The sequence below is a fragment of the Pongo pygmaeus genome, chromosome 10 (assembly GCF_028885625.2).
Source record: "Pongo pygmaeus isolate AG05252 chromosome 10, NHGRI_mPonPyg2-v2.0_pri, whole genome shotgun sequence".
In the NCBI taxonomy this organism is placed as follows: domain Eukaryota; kingdom Metazoa; phylum Chordata; class Mammalia; order Primates; family Hominidae; genus Pongo; species Pongo pygmaeus.
In genome coordinates, this window is record NC_072383.2 from 30,591,928 (window position 1) to 30,611,589 (window position 19,662).

The 19,662-nt window shown below is 38.2% G+C and overlaps 1 protein-coding gene across 4 annotated transcripts in view; it reads right to left on the reverse strand.

Annotated features, from left to right (window-relative positions):
* Positions 1-3,574: 3,574 nt before the first annotated feature.
* TMTC1 (transmembrane O-mannosyltransferase targeting cadherins 1) overlaps positions 3,575-19,662 on the reverse strand; it is a 281,634-nt gene continuing 265,546 nt past the window's right edge. For all 4 annotated transcript variants that reach the window (XM_063672555.1, XM_054442887.2, XM_054442886.2 and 1 more), the window contains 7 exons: positions 18,232-18,334; positions 16,094-16,229; positions 15,049-15,193; positions 13,971-14,108; positions 12,100-12,222; positions 9,607-9,684; positions 3,575-4,585 (listed from right to left, as the gene is read on the reverse strand). In XM_063672555.1, coding sequence (XP_063528625.1) covers positions 4,445-4,585; positions 9,607-9,684; positions 12,100-12,222; positions 13,971-14,108; positions 15,049-15,193; positions 16,094-16,229; positions 18,232-18,334 — 864 coding nt within the window. In that variant the 3' untranslated portion in view covers positions 3,575-4,444. The remainder of the gene's footprint in view (positions 4,586-9,606; positions 9,685-12,099; positions 12,223-13,970; positions 14,109-15,048; positions 15,194-16,093; positions 16,230-18,231; positions 18,335-19,662) is intronic.

Consider the following 19,662-nt stretch of genomic DNA (forward strand, 5'->3'; position numbering starts at 1 on the left):
AGAGATGTAAGCATAAACTCTATACCATGGACACCTTCTATGAGTCACAAAAATATCAGTCATATATATACTGGGCACTTAGTCTGGTACATGCAAATTTCAAGGCAATTCCTCTCCATCTGAGAACCAGGAATTGTGTAGTTTTAAGGCCAAATTGTAGTCCAATTGCCACAAGTGCAAAACCACCCCACATAACCACCTATTTGTAATCATGGAATGAGAGCCTCAACCAACCACTTGTGCCATAAATCATTGTTAAGACTTCTTTGGCTCATTTTAGTATAGATTTAAAAGTAAAAATTGCAAAAGATCATAAACATCTATTATTTTGTAAAAGGTACAAACTCCCATTACAGGTGTCAGCCCTGTAGTGGTTCTCCAGCCTAGCTGCACATTAGAGTCATCGCCTGGACAGCCAGGATGATTCAACCAAAGATTCTGAAAGGTCCTCAGGTGATTCCAAAGTGCAGTCCATGTTGAGAGCCACTACATGTGAGGGAACAGATGTCAACTATCAGCTGAATGTAGCTCTTCAATCTGAGAATCTGGAATGTTTTACAATGACAACAGGAAACCCACATTTGCTTTGTTTCCCCTCAAATTACAGTTACTGTGGGTCAGTTTTGATAGGACAGTTTGGATTTTCTCATTTAGTCTGACTGAAGGGCCGTTGCACAGAGGCATTTGCACAACCGCTGCAAAACCCTGCATCAAACTAGGTACCACCTATTACAAATTTCAGAATCTTATGCTAAGGGTTGTGAAGTACTGTAGGAGGTTGGAATTAAGGTGTGACAATTCTCTTTGTTTTGTGATAGGCTTCAAATTAAACAACCCAAAAGGATATATCTCAGGATTCTCTACAATAAAATTTCTTTTCCTCCAAGGCATTTGCATCTTTGGTTTAGTTCACCTATGTTGTATCACTGAAACACGTTTTATAAATACTGTTAACAGACTGAAAGCATCTGAATCATTTAAAAAATCCTGAATGAATAATTCATAAGATTAAAATAAGCTGCTAAAGCCATTCTTGTGGCGTCCATATCAAAGGACACATAAAGAAATGGACACTTATCAGGGATTTTGAAGGCAAGGAGAACTGATTCTAGGTACAAAAAAAAGGAGAGGTTAGATGGACTGGAAAAAGAGGGGTGACATATACATGAGGAACTCTAAATGTAGCTGGAAAAAAATAGTAAATCTGTTCAGATTGTGATTTATGATCACAATCATAAAATGAAACTGATCATTGGTTCAAATGTTTAGCTAGGCCAAAGCAACTTCTGTTTTATCCTCAGCCACTTTCCTTCCTACCCAGGACCTGTTTGGGAACCCAGTACAAAATGAAAGTGTGGACCTCTTGCTCAAAAATTATTAAGAATTATTAAGAATTTCAGCTGGACATGGTGGCTTATGCCTTTAATCCCAGCACTTTGGGAGGCCGAGGTGGGCAGATCGCTTGAGCCCAGGAGTTTGAGACCAGCCTGGGCAACATGGTGAAACCCTGTTTCTGCAAAAAATACAAAAATTAGCTGGACATGCTGGCATATGCCTGTAGTCTCGGCTACTTGGGAGGCTGAGGTGAGAGGATCCCTTCAGCTAGGGAGGTCAAGGCTACAGTGAACCATGTTTGCACCACTGCACTCCATTCTGGGTGACAAAGTGAGACAAAGTGGAACTGTGTCTCAAAAAAATAAATAAGAAAAAAGTCAAACAGACATTCAACTGAGCTCGGGGTGCTCCTGTGTGCAGGGCCCTGTGGGACTGCAAAAATTGCACATCCATGAGGCCAGCTGTGCTCCTCCATTTCAGGAAGGTGCTATCAATCCACACAGCGAGTATACTTCCATTAAGGGCAAACTAGATGCACCTCTATGATGAACCAGGGCACTCCATTTTTATTATAAAGGTAAGTTCCATGTATTATTTCATGTTACAAGGACCAAATGAAAATAGTTACAAAATACACTTAATATCTTTGAAAAATAGTATGTGATTTATTTTCTTATAGGCACTGTTTTAACTGTGAAACTATTGCATTGGCCACATCTCAGTGAAGGTATTCACTTGGGATAAAAGTATCTGATCCAACAAATAATTACTTTTTTAAAAAACAGTGCTTACTTTTAGTGTTCAAAAGATGCCAGTGTGTGTAGACAGAGTGACAGTGAGAGAAGAAGAGAGGGAAGAAAAGGGAAAAGGGGTAGGGAAGGATGCGGGAGATAGGAAAGCACCTACAGGAGGCAGAGAGTTTCCTGAAGGTCATGTGATCCTTTACCCTCAGAAACTTTTAGGCTGAAATCACCATTTCCGTTATTCCAACAAAGGTACTCTCCTACCTTTATTAGCACTTCAAGTAAGGCATAATAGCTGTTCAAAATTTGGGGCTCAGTCTTTTCCATTAAATTTTTAAGCATGAGTTTTCATTACAGATTGTTCTGAAAAGTTGTAATAAAGTCCTAGACATTCACGTTTTTTCAATTTGAGGGTGTGGTTGTTATTTTACAATAAACACTGGAGTATGTTTCTTGACACTAGGACTATGATTTTGGGGGAAGAATAGTTCTGAATTAAGGTTGTGGATACACTTATGTTATATAACATGAAAAAACTATTAGAAACAAACAGTCGTAGTGGTAATATATACATTCTTGGATTACTGATGCACACAAAGAGATGCATTCTAATTCAAATTCTGTAATCATTTTCATTCAAAATACTCCCTTCGCCATGCCTTCCGAGGAAGTTTTTCTTGTTTATTTAGACTTACCTTGACAAAACAAATAATAACACTGGGGTAGTGCTTCCTGATACTGGGTTGAAAGAAGCAGAAGGCTATTTTTACCCTGCCCCGGCCTGAGCATGTGAATTATGTGAGCCTTTAGGCTACTATGTCTGTGTGCTACCTGGCTCAGCACATAAACAGTACTGCCTGGAGTGTTTTGGTTTTGTTTTTAATGATGAAGACCAAATTAGAATCAGGTGTTCCAATTTCTTCACTTCCAAAATATACTACTGCCAAAACACTGAAGGCTGATTCCTCACATCTCTTTAGCAAGTGAATAATCAACACAAAGTTTGGGAGGGACTGTTAAAACTTAACTATTTTACAATTTAGATTTACATTTGATAAGATCAGTTTTGAAAGCTGATATTAAAACCACTTTGTACAGAGAAAAAAGAAGAGTGTATGTATATATTAAATATTTTATAAGTTATGAAATAAATAACACTGAAAATAAATGTCAAATTGTGAGTTCAACTTTGCCTTTCCTATCTCTTAAATATAAATATATATTTAAAATTTGAATTTAGATCTTTACCCTAGATTTTTAGAGCATTCTCCATAATATTCTCAAAACAAAGAATTCTAGGTATTAATCATTGATGTTCTAAGCCCAGAATTCTCATTAAGCCTAGAAACACAAATAAATAGAGCTCTTTTTCCATCTAGTTAGAATCTATGAAGATTTCTGTGACACATCATAAAGGTTCCTCAATGGTTAAATATATTTTTCAAAAAAATAATAAATCTCATGATGTCTGAACACTAAGATAATAAAGTAGGACATTTCTCTCAGTTAATATCTTTAATTCTTTTATGTAGAATATACGATTTTTTCTCCACCAAAATAACAATATATTTGCAGGCGGGAACATGTATGATTTTAAATGCACTTTTGAAATCTTAGAGTAGAACCACTACTCTAGTAATACTTGTAATAAAATTAAAATAGTTTTAAACACTTCCATAAAGAATTAGGGGTGCCCAGCTCCTTGATTTCCCCCTAGGGATAAAGATATCCATATACAATTCCAGGAGCTTCCCTTTATTTCCTCAAAAAAGCACTAGTAAAACTCTTAGGGGGATGTTAGATAAAGCTCACTTAGCAATAGCCCTTTTTCCTCACATATTCTGGAAGGTTCTACAAAAGCTATTAGATACTCATTTCTGGTTCTGGAGAATTAAATAAGCCAATTCTTGGTAGGATTTTCCAAATGGCTTACCACAGAGGATTTATCCTCTTTTAAAATATTTCATCCCATAAAGAAAAGAAGCTCTGCCTTCACAGCATTTCAAGCTTCTGTATTTCTGGGACAAAAAAATGTCTAAACAGAATTAGATCTCCAGGTCTCAAAAGCACAGAGATATATCAAGAGAAATCTGGAGTTAAACCAAACAAAAATCTGTAAAATGTGTAAATGTCGTTCTCCTTCCCTCTCAGACCTTCTTGCCCTTGTTTGCTGTTTTCGTCTTCTTCATGGAAAAGCAAGTCCTTCAGCACTGGGCTACCAGCAGATGTCCCAAAATGTGTCACCCTGAACTCAGAATGAGAGAAAATCTCATTAGTTGTGCCCCTGCTGATGTGAAAGCATGGCTTCCATCACTCCCCTTTCAGAGGCACCACATTATCCTATGAGGTTGGGTCAGACGGCGGTGCTATGTTTGATCCTTTTCTCGAACTTCTTGTAATCGTTTTTCTAGGCGATCCAATTTGGCAAGATTTTCCTTCAGCAGTTTGCTGTCTGGAACCAGCTGTAAGGCTCTCTCATAATAAGCTCTTGCAGACACATATTTTCCCTGGGGGTGGGAAAGAGGGAGCAATTACATTCTGATCCATCACAAAACTCTCTCAGAGAATGAAGAGACTAAGAAACTGACCCTCTGCCCAGTTTTACATTAATGTTCTCATATGGAAACTCTGTCTGTATGTGTAATTTTATCCTTGTCTATTGGTGCTTCTGGAGACTCCATTTGTTTTAAGCACTAGATCAGCTGCAGAATGTGAAAGAGGAGAGTTATACTGTAAGGATAAATGGCAGAAAAACAGATTTTCAATTCTACTAATGCAGGGTGTGAGGTTATAATTTCCTAGCGTCCTCAGGGGGCTAGTACTGTTCCTTTGTAAAATGGAACCATGGCACAAAATTCATATTAGGGGAATGGTGTGGAGGGGGTGGGAGAATGAGAGATGAGAAAATGGTTTTAAAACTGCAAGAAGAATGATTAAATAGTTTATGTATCCACTCTATCTGTTTAGTGATAGCAGTTATTCTAGTCTTCAGCTTAAAACGTAAAAGTAACTTTTGCCTAATAAAGTTTTTTGCAATGAAAAGAGTTGATAAGAATGTGAAGTCAAATTTTCTACTACCATAGGTTTGCAGCAGTGTGCACTAGCTATATACTTTTAGTGCAGTGTAGTATATGACGCCTGACCTACTAAACACAACCGTCCCTACCCTCTGTTGGCTTCCAACTGCTTTGTTTGATTCTTCAACTAGCAACCATGTGTGCCTGGTCCCAGAAGGGGTCCCTGGCAACTCGGTCACAGCTATTAGCTTTTTTCAGCATTTTTTCTGCTTCTGAATGTATTACCTCCCTTATTTGTTCCACCCTCTTTTAGATCTGTATTCTGCAAAGTCTCAGAGCTAAGATTGTTGGAGCTCCCACCATTACAAAAAGTATGAATTTGTTCCATCTATTCTTAGTTATAGCTCCCATGTGGATAAACACCAGTGACCCTCTACATTTCCATCACAATTAAAAATTGTATCTCTTAGAGTGAAGACACCATGTAGCAACAAGCAACTAATACTTATCCAGTGCTTACCTATCTTCCAAATACCTGTCAAAATCTTAGATACACAGTGAGCGTTCAATATGATACTAACATTACTGTTATTAATGACTATCCAGGCTCTGTAACAATAGTGTCTATTTCTTACTGTATTTACTGGTCATATTGGTGAAAAGGAAAGAGGAAATGACAGCACAAGAAATTGTACATTAGACATCCAGGCACTGGCATGTACAACAAAAGGAAGTATTAACAATGACTCTGATAAGAAGTTAAACAGATTGCTGAACAAGGGGGAACTTGCATTTGCTATATTCAATTATTATTTTTTTCAATTCAAGGATATGTCTTCCAAATGTCTTCTGATTTTTATTAGCCTTAGCACTTACATGCAGACAACTATGCATTTTTGGGTCTAAGAGTGCTCTCAAAATCTGTTTTGACTGCAGTTGCTTTTGAAACGATTCTTCCAGGAGGCTCCCTGAATGTCAGCCCCAGTCAAGTGCCTTGGGATCTTCTTCTCTGATCACCAAGCTTCTCTGTCCTTTCACACAAAACCCAGTTCCTTTTCTCTCCCTCAGATTGCCCTTTTCTTCACTAAACTAGAAGCTGTATTTTTTTTTTTTCTCTGTAGCCCAGGCTGGAGTGCAGTGGTGCAATGTCAGTTCACGGTAACCTCTGCCTCCCGGGTTCAAACAATTCTTGTGCCTCAGCCTCCTGAGTAGCTGGGACTACAGGCGTGCGCCACCATGCCCGGCTAATTTTTGTATTTTTGTAGTAGAGAAAGGGTTTCACCATGTTGGCCAGGCTGTTCTCAAACTCCCGACCTCAGGTGATCTGCCTACCTCTGCATCCCAAAGGGCTGGGATTACAGGTGTGACCCACCGTGCCCAGCCTAGAAGCCCTATTTTAAAAAATAATTATATCCCTTCAGTCAGTGTCTCCAATTCCCTAGATGCTAGGTAAAAAATCTGAATTATCCAGTTTCCAGAACTGTGTTCACTTGATGGCCACTAGTCACAAGTGGCTTGTCCAATTTAAATTAGTTACAATTAATTAAAAATTCAGTTTCTCAGTTGCACCAGCCATATTTCAAGCGCTCAATAGCCACGTGTAGCTAGTGGCTACTGCCTCGGACAGGGCAGATACTGAATATTTCCGTTGTCACAAAAGTTCTGCTGGACAGCACCGTTCTAGAAAATGCATATTTACTGTCATGAGGCAGTACTGAAAATCAGACTTTGTGCTATAGCCTGGTTGATGCAACTCTTTGATGATAAAAAATGTATTATAATTTCTTGGTCCACTCATTTCATCTTATATGTGAAACTTCACAAGAAGCATTACTTTTTATAACCAAGTGTCATGAGCAAGAGACAACTACGACATTTGCTCCTCTCTCCCCCATCTCTTTCTGCAACCTCCTTGCAAAGTACTATCCTAACTCTCAACCTTGCTGGAGCTCTCAGGCCTGCCGAAGCCTCCCCCAGGTTCAGGGAAGGAGCGAGGCCTGGGAATGGGATAACAATGCCCGATGCACACATTACCTAGCAATGGAAAAGACACAGAAGTTCATAATTATCTTTTAGGCTTCATAATGACAACCCTGCATTCTAATAGTGGCATCAAAATGACCACATCTGAGCCATGTGCCTGTTTGTATATTTACATTAGATTGCATCATATAAATTAACTGATATTCGACCACTTTAAAACTACAAAGGTGGCAATTTTATATTGGTCAACCTAGTACATGATGTCCACAAAGACAAAAAGCAGGATAAACTAATTTTTACTCAGCACTAATTATATTTTAAAATAATGTAGTCAATAGATCCTTCTTTAACCTGTAGACACTTTCCCAAGGGAAGTACTTCCTAATTTAAAGCAATGGGTTCACCTGTTGAAGAGTGCAGTAGACATACTATTTTCTCTATTTCCAGACTTCTTGGATACTTTTGAGTGTATTTGTTGTACTTTTTCTAATGAACAACTATACCCATCATTTTAGCTGCAGATATACTCTATCTGAAAACATATTGAGCACATTGCAGTCGTTTGTCACTTAATGACAAAGATACCTTCTGAGAAAGGCGTCCTTAGGTGATTTTCCTTTTGGCAAACATCATAGGATATAGCCACATAAACCTAGATGAAATAGTTTACTACTACACACCTAGACTATATGATATAGCCTATGAATTCGAGACCACAAACCCGTACAGCATATTAGTGTACTGAATACTGTAGGCAATGGTAACACAGTGGTATCTGTTTATCTAGACATATTGAAACACAAAAAAGATGTAGTAAAAACACGGTATTATAATCTTATGAGACCATGAGACCATCATCATATATATGATCCATCTTGGACCAAAATGATGTCATGTGGCACATGACTGTATTTGAAAATGTAACTATTTAATATATGATTAAAAATATTTAAAATTATCATTTTACTCTTTTAAAGTAAGTTCATTCTATGTTTCCCAGCTAGATATTACTGGACACCCTAGAATATCATTAAGATCAGAGCTTGGGCAATTTGGCTCTGATAAATATCGTGCTTGAATTCACCACCTACCAGATCAAAGCTGTCAGTTGCAGGGTAATTATCCCATTAACCCCTCCCATTTGTGTAATCATGGGTCATCTTTTTTGTGTGTGTTTCCACTTAACAGTAAAACCCGTTAGGACTTTGTTCAAATTTTAATCACTACACTGCTATTTTATCAGTGCAGAGACTGAAAATCAGTTAGCTAAGCAAGGGTGGTTCTTTAAAAACATGTTGGATCATGGCATTTCTCTGCTCAAAGTCCTCCAAAAACCCTGACTCATTTGGCATAAAAGCCCAAGTCCCTACAAACTCCTTGAAGGCCTGCATGATCTGACCCTGCACCCTCTCTGAGCCTAGCTTCTCCCATTTCCTTTTCTTTGCTCTCTCCTTGCCACGCTGCCTCCTCACTACTCTTGAAACAACAGGCATGCTCAAACCTTAGGGCCTCTGCATGTGCTTATGCTCTTTCCCTGTTTCGCCACGTGGCTCACTCTTTCAGGTCTCTTCTCAAATACTACTTTGTAACTGAGGCTTTTCCTAACCACCTGAATTTAAAACTTTAGCCCTTATTGCCTGGCATTCCAATCTTCTTTCTCTTTTTTATCCTTAGCACTTATCACCATCTAATATATTTTATACATATACATATGCACATATGCATGCATTAAACGTTCATGTATGTATGTTTGTATTAATATATCACCTCTTCCTCCTCCTTGTATTAATATATCTCCTCCTACTAGCACCATAAGAACAGGAATTTTTGTCTTCTTGGTTCATTACTGTATTCCCGGTGCCTAGCAGGGGATCTGACACATAGGATGTTCGCCATAAATGCCTATAAAATGAATGGATGAATGAATAAATGAATGATGGCGAATCGTTCATTGCATTAGTTACAGATAATAGTCCCCCAAAGGTCATTTTCAATCTTTGGGAAGACCCACCCAAAGGGAGTCTTTTTCCTTTGGAAAAACAAAACAAAACAAAACAAACAAGTTTGCTTTCCAGTAAAAAATTAGGGAGAAAAGGTATATTAGATATAAGAAATAGGAAGTAATATTCTAAGTAACACTTTAATCTTGACAGCGAGTTAAACTGGGAAGAAATTAAGCTATACTGAGCTACTGAGCTTGAACAACGATTTAGTTCCCATAAACAGATTTTACCTGCTGTGTGATACTTCCTTTAGGTACATATGATTTTCTTCATGGTTAGAAAAATCATAAAATCTAATTTATATAGATTTATTTTTAAAATAGCTTCATGATATTCAATATCTAGATAATGCAAAATGAACATAAACTGAGCTATTTCACTTTTAAGCTCCCATACTTTTGATATTCAAATGATTTCAAAAAGGAAATTAACAATAGTTCCTCAATCCTTTAAGAAAGAAGAAAGACAGAAAGAGAAAACACAGGGGGAAAGCCCGGTCCACATGGAAGTGAATTATTCTCCTACCTTGATGTGTTGGATGCCACCCATGTTCATCCAGGCCTGTGCTTGGTCTGGATTTAGTTGCACAGCCACTCTATAGCTCTAAATAAATAAGAAATATCCTCAGGTTAGGAAACAAAGCCCCATCTTTAACGCTCCAGGACTGCAGAAACCACTTTCTTCACGTGTGAAAATTTAAAGTATTAATACAATGAAACCAGCTGCTACTAGTTCACAGGAGACCCTGTTTATTTCTATTGTTTTTCAAAGTTGATGATTCTAAAAGTGGAGGAAACTGAAATGTATAATTTCCCCGCAGAGCTAACCTTTGGACTTAGAGAGACTGAGGATGCCTGCAGGGAATTCAGGTGATTTCTATTACATCACATCATTTTTAACTGGCCTTTACCTGCAAGAAAATTGTACTTTCTGGCCTTTTTTCACTGCAAATGGAATTGGTCAGAAAATTCTTTTTATAATAACATAATTTTGGAGAAGTCTTCTGAACAGTTTAGCCCTAATGCAGTATCCCCTTTTACAAAATAACTGACCTAGTTGTTCAGCCTATGCTGAAATTCTTAAAGTTGGATCACCGCCTCTTTAAGAACATCTACTTTACTAGGGGATAGTTTTATTCATTAGACAGTCTTTTTTCCCCTGCCACATGAAAAGTCTTCAAATGTTTAAAGAGAGTTACTTATCCCTCAAGCACTTTCTTTGGTCTGAATAACATGTATCCTATTAAATGTAGTATCAGTGATGTGTGGTATATCGTTAACATTACGCCTGTTTTGCATCAAAGGTATGTTCACCACTGAGTCTCAAGTGGTCACCTGAAATAAAGCCACAGGTAAAGGGTATTGCCTTTAATTACAAAGCTAAGTATTTGTGCACATATTTTAACATTCCTTGCTATTTTCATTAGCAAGAATATGACCAAACAGGTCCATCAAGTAAAATCTGGTCCATTCTCCTCTACTTCAGTTTTAGGGGAAAGAAAGAAATGTTATGAAACTATACTTTCAAAAAGCTGCTAAAATAAACCGAAAGGGTGTGTCTCTTGGATTAATTTATATCAGCGAAGATGGGAATGTAGTGTAGGAGACCCGGATTCAAACCCTGACACCATCTCTTACCCACTTCTGTGACTTTGAGCAAGATATGACCTTTAAGCCTGAGTTTACAAAACTATAAAATGATGATAATGACCATGCCTTTCTTATAGGATTCTTGTGAAGATTAAGTTACATAATACATATGAATCATGCAGAGTGCTAATACATTTCAGCTGTTATTATGAATCAATGGCCATATATACATATATATACACACACACATACATATTCACAATTAAGTTATTAATAATGTTCACATTAGTTATAAATAACTTAAGAATGAAGATATTGAAAATGTTGAAAAGGCAGAGAAAACCCTACAAATTCTGAGAAAAATGCTTACAATTTTTCAGAGAAAAATGCCACAATTTCTGTTTTTGTTTAAAGGATTCACATTCAAATGAGCTTTCCCAAATATCTTTCCATGTGTTTTCCAATAATATTTTAAAAGCCACTCACTTATTTCCCAACACAATTGTATCATTTGGGATTTTGCTTTTCCTATAATATATTTAGTATAGTTTTATGACTTCAATAATTTGTGGCTTTACCAGATATAAGGAGAAAGTGTGTAACACTGTTACATATTTTTAAAGTATGTAACATTGTAACATTTCTATTTCTACTTATAAATGTCTTCTTGAGTTCAACCTGTGAATAAGTTTTATTCCAAAGCCATAGATACTGAACACCTTGTAAGATGCAAAACACTGTTTTAGAACAGAGAAGGATGCAGTCCTTCTCTACAAGGAAAGTCCAATCTAACTGGGGAGATAAACCATGCAAGGATTTGTGCGTGCCTGCACACACAGAGACGCACACACACATACGGGAGTTAGGGGATGGACCTAATAATACAACGTAATATGTGACACTTTCAAATGACTGGTACCTTCATGAGACAGTCCATGCTTTTTAAGAGTTCAGAAGAAGTAAGGTCACGGGGAATAAGGATGGTTAGGGAGGGCTTCCTAAGGCAGGAGGACAAAGACTGTGTCTTGGTGGATGAGTGGAAATCTCATCCTCCAAGTCAAGAGAGGGCATTTTAAGGACATGTGGAAATGTCCAAGGCTTTTCAGGTACTAGTCCAGCTGGAATAGAAGGTCTTGCAGGCAGAGACACAGACAGAGAGAGGCTAGTTTGAGGCCAAAATGTGGAATGCTGTCAACATCAAATTAAAGGTGATTATTCAGAAAAATAAATGTGCAACTCTGATTCAGTCAAGGGCCAGATGCTCAATGATAAAAAATAAACAAAACTTCATCAATTAGTTAAAAAAACTCACTCACTCCACAAACATGCCAGTGATCTTAGATCTTACTGTACATGTTTCCTTAAAGATCGAAAGAGAATTAATTTTAATCTGTGAATTTGATGATATAATTTTATGAAGAGTTTATACCTCAAAAGCTTTGTCAAGAAGGTTCTGCTCTCTTAATTGGTTTCCTTTTGTGAAAAAAAGTTCAGAAATGACTTTTGGGTCCTTTGGTTTCAGCTGGAGAGCCTTGTCTATAGCATCAAGTGCCTGCAGAGGTTGGAAATTAAGACAATAAATGCAGATTAGGTAAAGAAAAACTTATTTAACTGATAAAATTTATACTTTTTGTTCCTATGTGTCAGCAGGTATGGTATGAGACAAAATACAATTCTTGGTCAGGCGTGGTGGCTAATGGCTGTAATCCTAGTACTTTGGGAAGCTGAAGCGGGCAGATTGCCCAGTAGCTCGAGACCAGTCTGGGCAACATGGTGAAACCCTGTCTCTACAAAAAAATACAAAAATTAGCCAGGTGTGTTGGTGCACACTTGTATTCCCAGCTACTGGGGGGGCTGAGGTGGGACGGTCTCTTGAGCCCTGGGAGGTGGACCTTGTAGTGAGGTGAGATCATGCCACTGCACTCCAGCCTGGGCAACAGAGGAAGACCTTGTCTCCAATATATATACATTCTTCATTATCTTTGATTTTCTCACTGGGAATTAGTGGCCCTGACAAAATAACTTTCTTACACTCCAGTTTTCCCACGTATCAATGAGTGGCAATAAAATATCCTTGATTACTTTACAGGGAGGTGGTGTGATACAGTTGAAAGAAAACAAGATTTGGCATCAGACGTTTTCCCTGACCATGTGTCCATCTAGACCACCCCACCAGCCCCTCTCAGGTCCTAGTGACCATTCTGCCCCCAGCACCCACTGACCCCACTGCAGCCAAAGATCCCTTCAAAGCAAATATCTGATCATGTTGCTCCTCTCCACAAAAACCCAAAGCTTCTCCCACAGTAAGGAACAAAACCCTTGGCCTGGCCCCGAGGAGTCTCCTCCCAGCAGCCTGTGCTTGCGTTCCTACAGTGCTCCCGCTTCCTCACTCCCATTCCTCAGAGAGGCCCCTCACTGCTGCCACAGGGCTTTGCATGTGCGTTTCCCTGCCCAGAATCCTCCTTGCTTCTTCCTCTGCCTAATAACTCTTATTCTTCATCCAGCCCTCACCTCCACATCACTTCACAGGGAAACCTGGTCTCCCAGACTCATTGGGTCCCCTGATTATATGCTCTTTGGGAGAGGCAGCGCTTCATGATATTCCTGGGCACAGCTGTCACTCTACATTTGTTTTGTGAGTACCTGTTTAATCTCCTTCTCTATGGGTTAGCTCCATGAAGACAAGGGCAATGACTTTTTGGTTTTTTATTTTTTTTCATACCGCTTTATTTCTGATGCCTACTACAGTGGCCAGAACATAGTGGGCCTTCAACAATTATTTGATTGAGTCAGTTTATAAATTTACTGATTATGTGACTTTTAAAATGGAGATAAACAATAACAGTGGTGACACAGGGTCACCCTGTGTTTCCTTCTCATATATTGTTTCATGTAATCTTCTTATATATTCCTCTTCTATATCGTTTTATGTAATCCTCATAACAACCCTATAAAGCATGGTTGTTATGAGGATTACATAAAACAATATATAAGAAAGAAAATACAAAATAATAAAGCATATAAATATTGGTCTTGATCTTTATAGACTTAGCTGAAAACAAACTAAGACAATACCACATAAAAGCTTTACACCGAGGATAAGCCAAGAAAAATATTATTACAAGGGGACAGCTTAGGTGTTAAGGGGATATCTGTGAAAAGTTTCCACGAGATAGGATAAGCTGACTGATAAGATTTAAGATTTCCCAGGCTTATAAACATGCGAACTGAAGAATCACTTAGGTGCACCCCATGTTTAACCCATGAATCCAAAGAAGTCTAAACAATGTCCTTCTTTACCTTGTCGTGGTTCTCCTGCTTGCTATAGATGGCTGACAAGAGGCGATAGCATTCAAGGCATCCGGTCTCCTCCGACACAATGTGATTGGTCATTTTTTCAGCTTCTTTTGTCTGACCCATCATGGCCAAAACCTGAGCCTACAAAACCACATGGACCTTGGCTTAGCAGAGACTTTATTACCTTATCAAATAAAGCATCCCTGAATAGAAGCATTCAGAATGCACTCCTGACAAACATGCTCAGCATCAATTTAGCGACTCATAGAGAAGGCTGAATCACCAGTTTTCAGGTTTTGACTTTTTGCTGTTTGTTTCTTTATTTAGTTTTGTGCATGCATTTGTGAGTGAATGGCAGAAACACCTAATATATCCAATGAAATGGCTTGTGGCTTTTAAAAAAGGTTGACTAAATATGTCAGAAGAGAGAATTTCTTCTGATTTCATCAGAACAGTGTGTTTATAGCAAGATAACAAATTTGATTTATTGCACATCTAAGGAAAAGGATGAGTGAAGTTCCAAACACTGAAATAAAAATTTTGTTGGCATGCCATGTTAGTTTTCCTGAGTTTAATAAATATACTGTGGTTATGCCAGAGAATGTCCTTTTTATAAACTATTTGCAAATGTATTTAGAGATAAAGGGGAATGATATATACAACTAATTCCCACATGGTTCAGTAAAAAAAATAACACATACTAATAATAGGTATATACAAACATACGTATCTAAATATGCACACATATACACGTATGTCCATATACATCTACATATGCATACACAATGGAGTGATAAATGCATCAAAATGTTACAAATCATTGGATCTGGATGAAAGGGTATATGTAAATTTTTTACTATTCTTGCAACATTTTCATAAATTTGAAGTTATTTCAAAACAAAAATGCAGTATTTTTGGTGTCCATGTCTTTAGAGAATGGCTCTAACATTGGCTGTATGAATATTCATACAGTGGATATATTACGGGACTCCAGCTCCAGTTTTGAGGCGTGAGGACTACAGCTCTCTCTATGGCTGGCTGTGCTTAGGTTGCCAGCTTCATTTTCTTTCATCCTACTCACCAGTGCCAAGCGGAGCTCCCTCTGAGAAGGCTGAAGTGCTGCAGCTTCCTGGTAAATCTGCAAAGCCTCTTCGTATCGGCCAGTGTTGTAATACAGTGCTCCCAAAGGTGACAATATCTCAGCTTTGTGTGCCACCTGCAGAGCGCTGAGTTTGGAGAAAATCTAAATGACATTTCTCTTCTAATAGGTACATTTCCAAATGTCTAGGCTTAGATTTAGGGATGACTGCCCATGGTTTGAACCTCTGCTCCAATATGGTCTTTGTTTTTATATCAAGAACAAGGTTTTTAGCTTTTTCTTTTTTTTGGAGACAGAATCTCACTCTGTCACCCAGGCTGGAGTGCAGTGGCACAATCTTGGCTCATGCAACTTCCACCTCCCAGGTTCAAGTGATTCTCCTGCCTCAGCCTCCTGCGTAGCAGGGATTACAGGTGCCTGCCATCATGCCCGGCTAATTTTTGTACTTTTAGTAGAGACGAGGTTTCACCATGTTGGCCAAGTTGGTCTTGAACATCTGACCTCAGGTGGTTCGACCATCTTGGCCTCCCAAAGTGCTGGGATTACAGGCGTGAGCCACCGCGCCTGGCCAAGAACAAGGTTTTTACAAAATGATCATGATGCCATACTTGGAATGTAAGAGTGTCTTATTGACCTATCAATACAGAAACTGAGCCCCAAGGATCTTTCTCATTAATTATGATGAATTTGTTCTCATGTGTGCATAGTTTTTCATGTATCCTCATTTTTTAAATTGCTGTTTATGATTGGGGTTGCAATCCATGGCTTCAGAAAACAACAAACTGACTAAAGTGGGAATTAAATTTCAACCTTGGTTCAGCACTATAGTCTAACCAGCAAGCCAAAGTCATGAATTATGATCCCATTTATATTGTGGTTGCTTTCTTTGGAGATAAGAATTTGTATCACCTGAATTGGCAAAATTTGCTAGTATTCTGAGAGCACACCTATTGCGATTAACTAAGAAGCTGATGAGTGATTGCTGAGGTTCCTGGGCAACTTATAAAGCAAAGAAAGGGAACTTTACCGCTTGTACCATTCTTCAGCCATGCTGTTCTCTCCCAGTGACCTGTAGAGTCTTCCCAAGTTCACCATGGCCACGTGATGACTGGGGCTAAGTTTGATGGCCTGTTGGTAATGGGCCACTGCCTTTTCTGGTAAGCCTGTAACCAGTGACAGGTTGGTAAGAGCAGAACATGCCTTTTTATAAAAGACATGAACATTTCACTTTCTCTTCTGACTTATAATTCTTTCTCATTATTACAGAGTTATACCAAAATTATTCGATATGCAAATTAGCTTGCATTTGAGCTTCTCATCCTGGCCATTGCCTAACTTTGAACAATTTCACTGTTCATTCATACTTCCAAAAAAATTAACAAAAAAGCAGTAAAAACTAAAACCGATTCTTTTAATTATATATATTATTTTAGTCCAAATTTTTCTGGTCATTGCTCTTGCTAATACGATGCCTTCGGATTATTAGTGATTGCTATTTATCCAAGATATAACTGGCTCTCATTATATAAAAAACAGAACAGGCTACCGTAGAAATAAAACTGTCCAGAAGCAATTTCTAAGGGTCCGTCTCAATGAACTATACTGCAACATAGCAATTGAAGCATTACTTTAAATAACACATATCAGCTCTATAGTGAAAATCTCTTTTAAAATCATTCACTTTCATTTGAATGGTACTTAACTAATAAGACTTCCAACATAATAACGCCACCATGCACTTGTCCAATGCATTATATATTTTTAAATACTTATATTTGTATGGTTTTCGCAGGTATTTTTTATACAATTTAGCTGCTTTTTGATACTTTTTAGCTGTTTATCAGGATTTAAGAGATATTTAAAAAAACACACACAAAAATTTTCCACTTTACAGATATAGACACTAAAGTGCAAAGATATTCAGAGACTTGATAAAGATCCCAAGGCAAGTGAGAGGCCGGAATCAGAATGAAGGCCCTCTAGTCTGATAGGTTTCTTCAAAGCAGCTTCCTGGTGAAACTATATTCAGTGACTAAACTTAGGACACTGTGAAGTTCTAAATAGAATGGAATGTCTATTATCTACACAGAAATCTTTTCAAGTGTACCTGTTTGAGTACAAGTTTGACTAGGAGGTCCCTAGGAGCCTCTGTCTCTGGAGGCAGAGGCTCAATGTCATAGGGTGGTCACAGAGTTATCATCTTTAGGGGTGTGGTGGGGTGGGACTGTTGTTGAAGTAAAAGGAGGAGGGTTAGACCTGCCCAACTAGAGGTTTCTTCTGGTTTTTATATTTTTAAGACAGTTTATTATTATGTGGCCAATGAACCAGCAGGTGGCACTACACAACAATTTTACACAGGCAAAAATAAGGTACGTTTCTTAGATGTATCAGAATGTAAATTTTATATTCTGTGAAACAAGAGAGCTCCAAATATCCTTGAAAATAAAACCCCTTTAAGCATTTCATATTGAAAACTAATTAAACTAAATTTTACTGCAGGGCAGCTAGTCTGGTAATCAACAAGAACAAAGTGGTGCTTTGGCCTTACATTTAAATATAATTTCATTACTTATATTGCATGCCAACAGTACAGAGGCACTACATAAGTCATAAAGAAAAGAGAATTCATGCCCAGTAATGTTTTGCATTAAGTAAGATAAAGTAAGTGTATTTTGTAGAGCACCTGTCATATAAGAGCATCGTATCAATTTTAATAATGCAGTTTCTAATGTACATCAAGGAAGGAATGATGGAACAATTCTGGAGGCTTTTAAAAAATATGTTATAGAAAAGTATTTACCATCTGCCAGTAACTGCTTTCAGTGGCAGGTTCTGCATCATTGTAGAGAAACATTTCATCATCATGGATTTATAAATATATATAAATAATATTCAAAGAAGACTGGGACTTATTAAATCATAAGGCTACTTCCTGTCCCCTGGGGAGTTTTCCGTAGAGAAATGAGTATGAGAATGGCCAGATTTTACTGAATCGAGCTTGAAGATCTAGAGAAATGACAGCCCCTAGGTATAATGACTGTCAATAGTGTGAGCTTCCTGCCAAGCCCAGTGAATTTTACTTCTGAGGATTATTTGCCTTCCATTTTGCTTGATAAATAGTATTAGCTAATCTCAGCAGTACAGTTTCTCTTTAATTTCACTTACCAGTATCAACTAAGAAAACCCCATAGTTGTTGTGTAAATCTGAGCTATCTGGACAGTTCTTTATTCCAGTTTGGTATATTTCTTCAGCTTCTTTAAACCGCTCCTTTAAAAAGAAAGAAACAAACAAAATAAGTGAGAAAGCTTTTTAAAACCAACAATAAACTGAATATTAGGAGCAGGAAAAGCAAAAAAAAATAATAATAAATATTACTAAGCACCTAATATACAACAAGCACTGAGATAAGGCACTATGAACTTTGTTTGAATTAAAGGCAATATTAACTGTGTACAAAATACCCAAAATTCATATCTGTATTTAGTCCCCTTAGGGCGAAAAAGATGATGTTTTCTCAAACGGGATCTTTGGAAGGATATGGACCTGTACAACATGCACGCCTACCGGTGAAAAAGGACTGAAAATAGTTGTTTGAATAGGATGCCCTTCACCCCGGTGACTCTCCATACGAAAATGGGGGATGCAAAAATGGTGGAATGTTTTTAGAGGTGGCAATGTGGCTGGGAGGCAGGGCAGTCTGGGGAATTTGTCTTCTAGATGCATTTGGATAGATGACTCTCTTTTTATCTATACTCTATACTGTACCGCTTGTTTGGGGAAGTTTTTGAGGGAAGTAGAGAGGGGAGGCAGATGCAGATGTTGGGGAGGGCTCTGCCCTATCCTTTCGTTACTTGAAGTATGTCTACAGCCCACCAGACTGGTGGCTACTTCCCATACTCAGTCCATGCTTTCCACCTCTGAGCTGTTCCCTCCAACAGGATTATATGTCCCCTCAAGGGTGTACCTCCAACCTGTGTGGCAAGGTTCAGGTCGATCACCACATCTCTCATTCTAGGGCTCCAATTCTAATTGCCCTTGTGTTCTATTTGTCTAAAGATTCACTTTAGCAAACTTTAGTAATTCTGAGTTACTTTTTAGGTACATTTTTCTTTTTCTTTCTTTCTTTTTTTTTTTTGAGACAGAGTCTCACTCTGTCGCCTTGGCTGGAGTGCAGTGGGGCGATCTCGGCTCACTGCAACTCCTGCCTCCTGGGCTCCAGTGATCCTCCCACCTCAGCTCCAGCTCCCTGAGTAGGTGGGATTACAGGCATGTGCCACCATGCCTGGCTAATTTTTGTATTTTTAGTAGAGATGGGGTTTTGCCGTGTTGGCCAGGCTGGTCTCAAACTCCTGGCCTCAAGTGATCCGCCCGCCTTGGCCTACCAAAGTGCTGGGATTACAGGCATGAGCCACTGCACTTGGCCCTTTTAGGTACATTTTTCACAACCGTTAGAGACTGTTATGTCACACTTACTTTTACTATACAGAAGGTGAAATATAATTAATTAATCAAAGCTTCCCAGATACTAAGACTTATTTACCCACAAGTTAACAATGTCATCTTTTCCTAGTACAGCTGCGATGGTCACGTAAAAT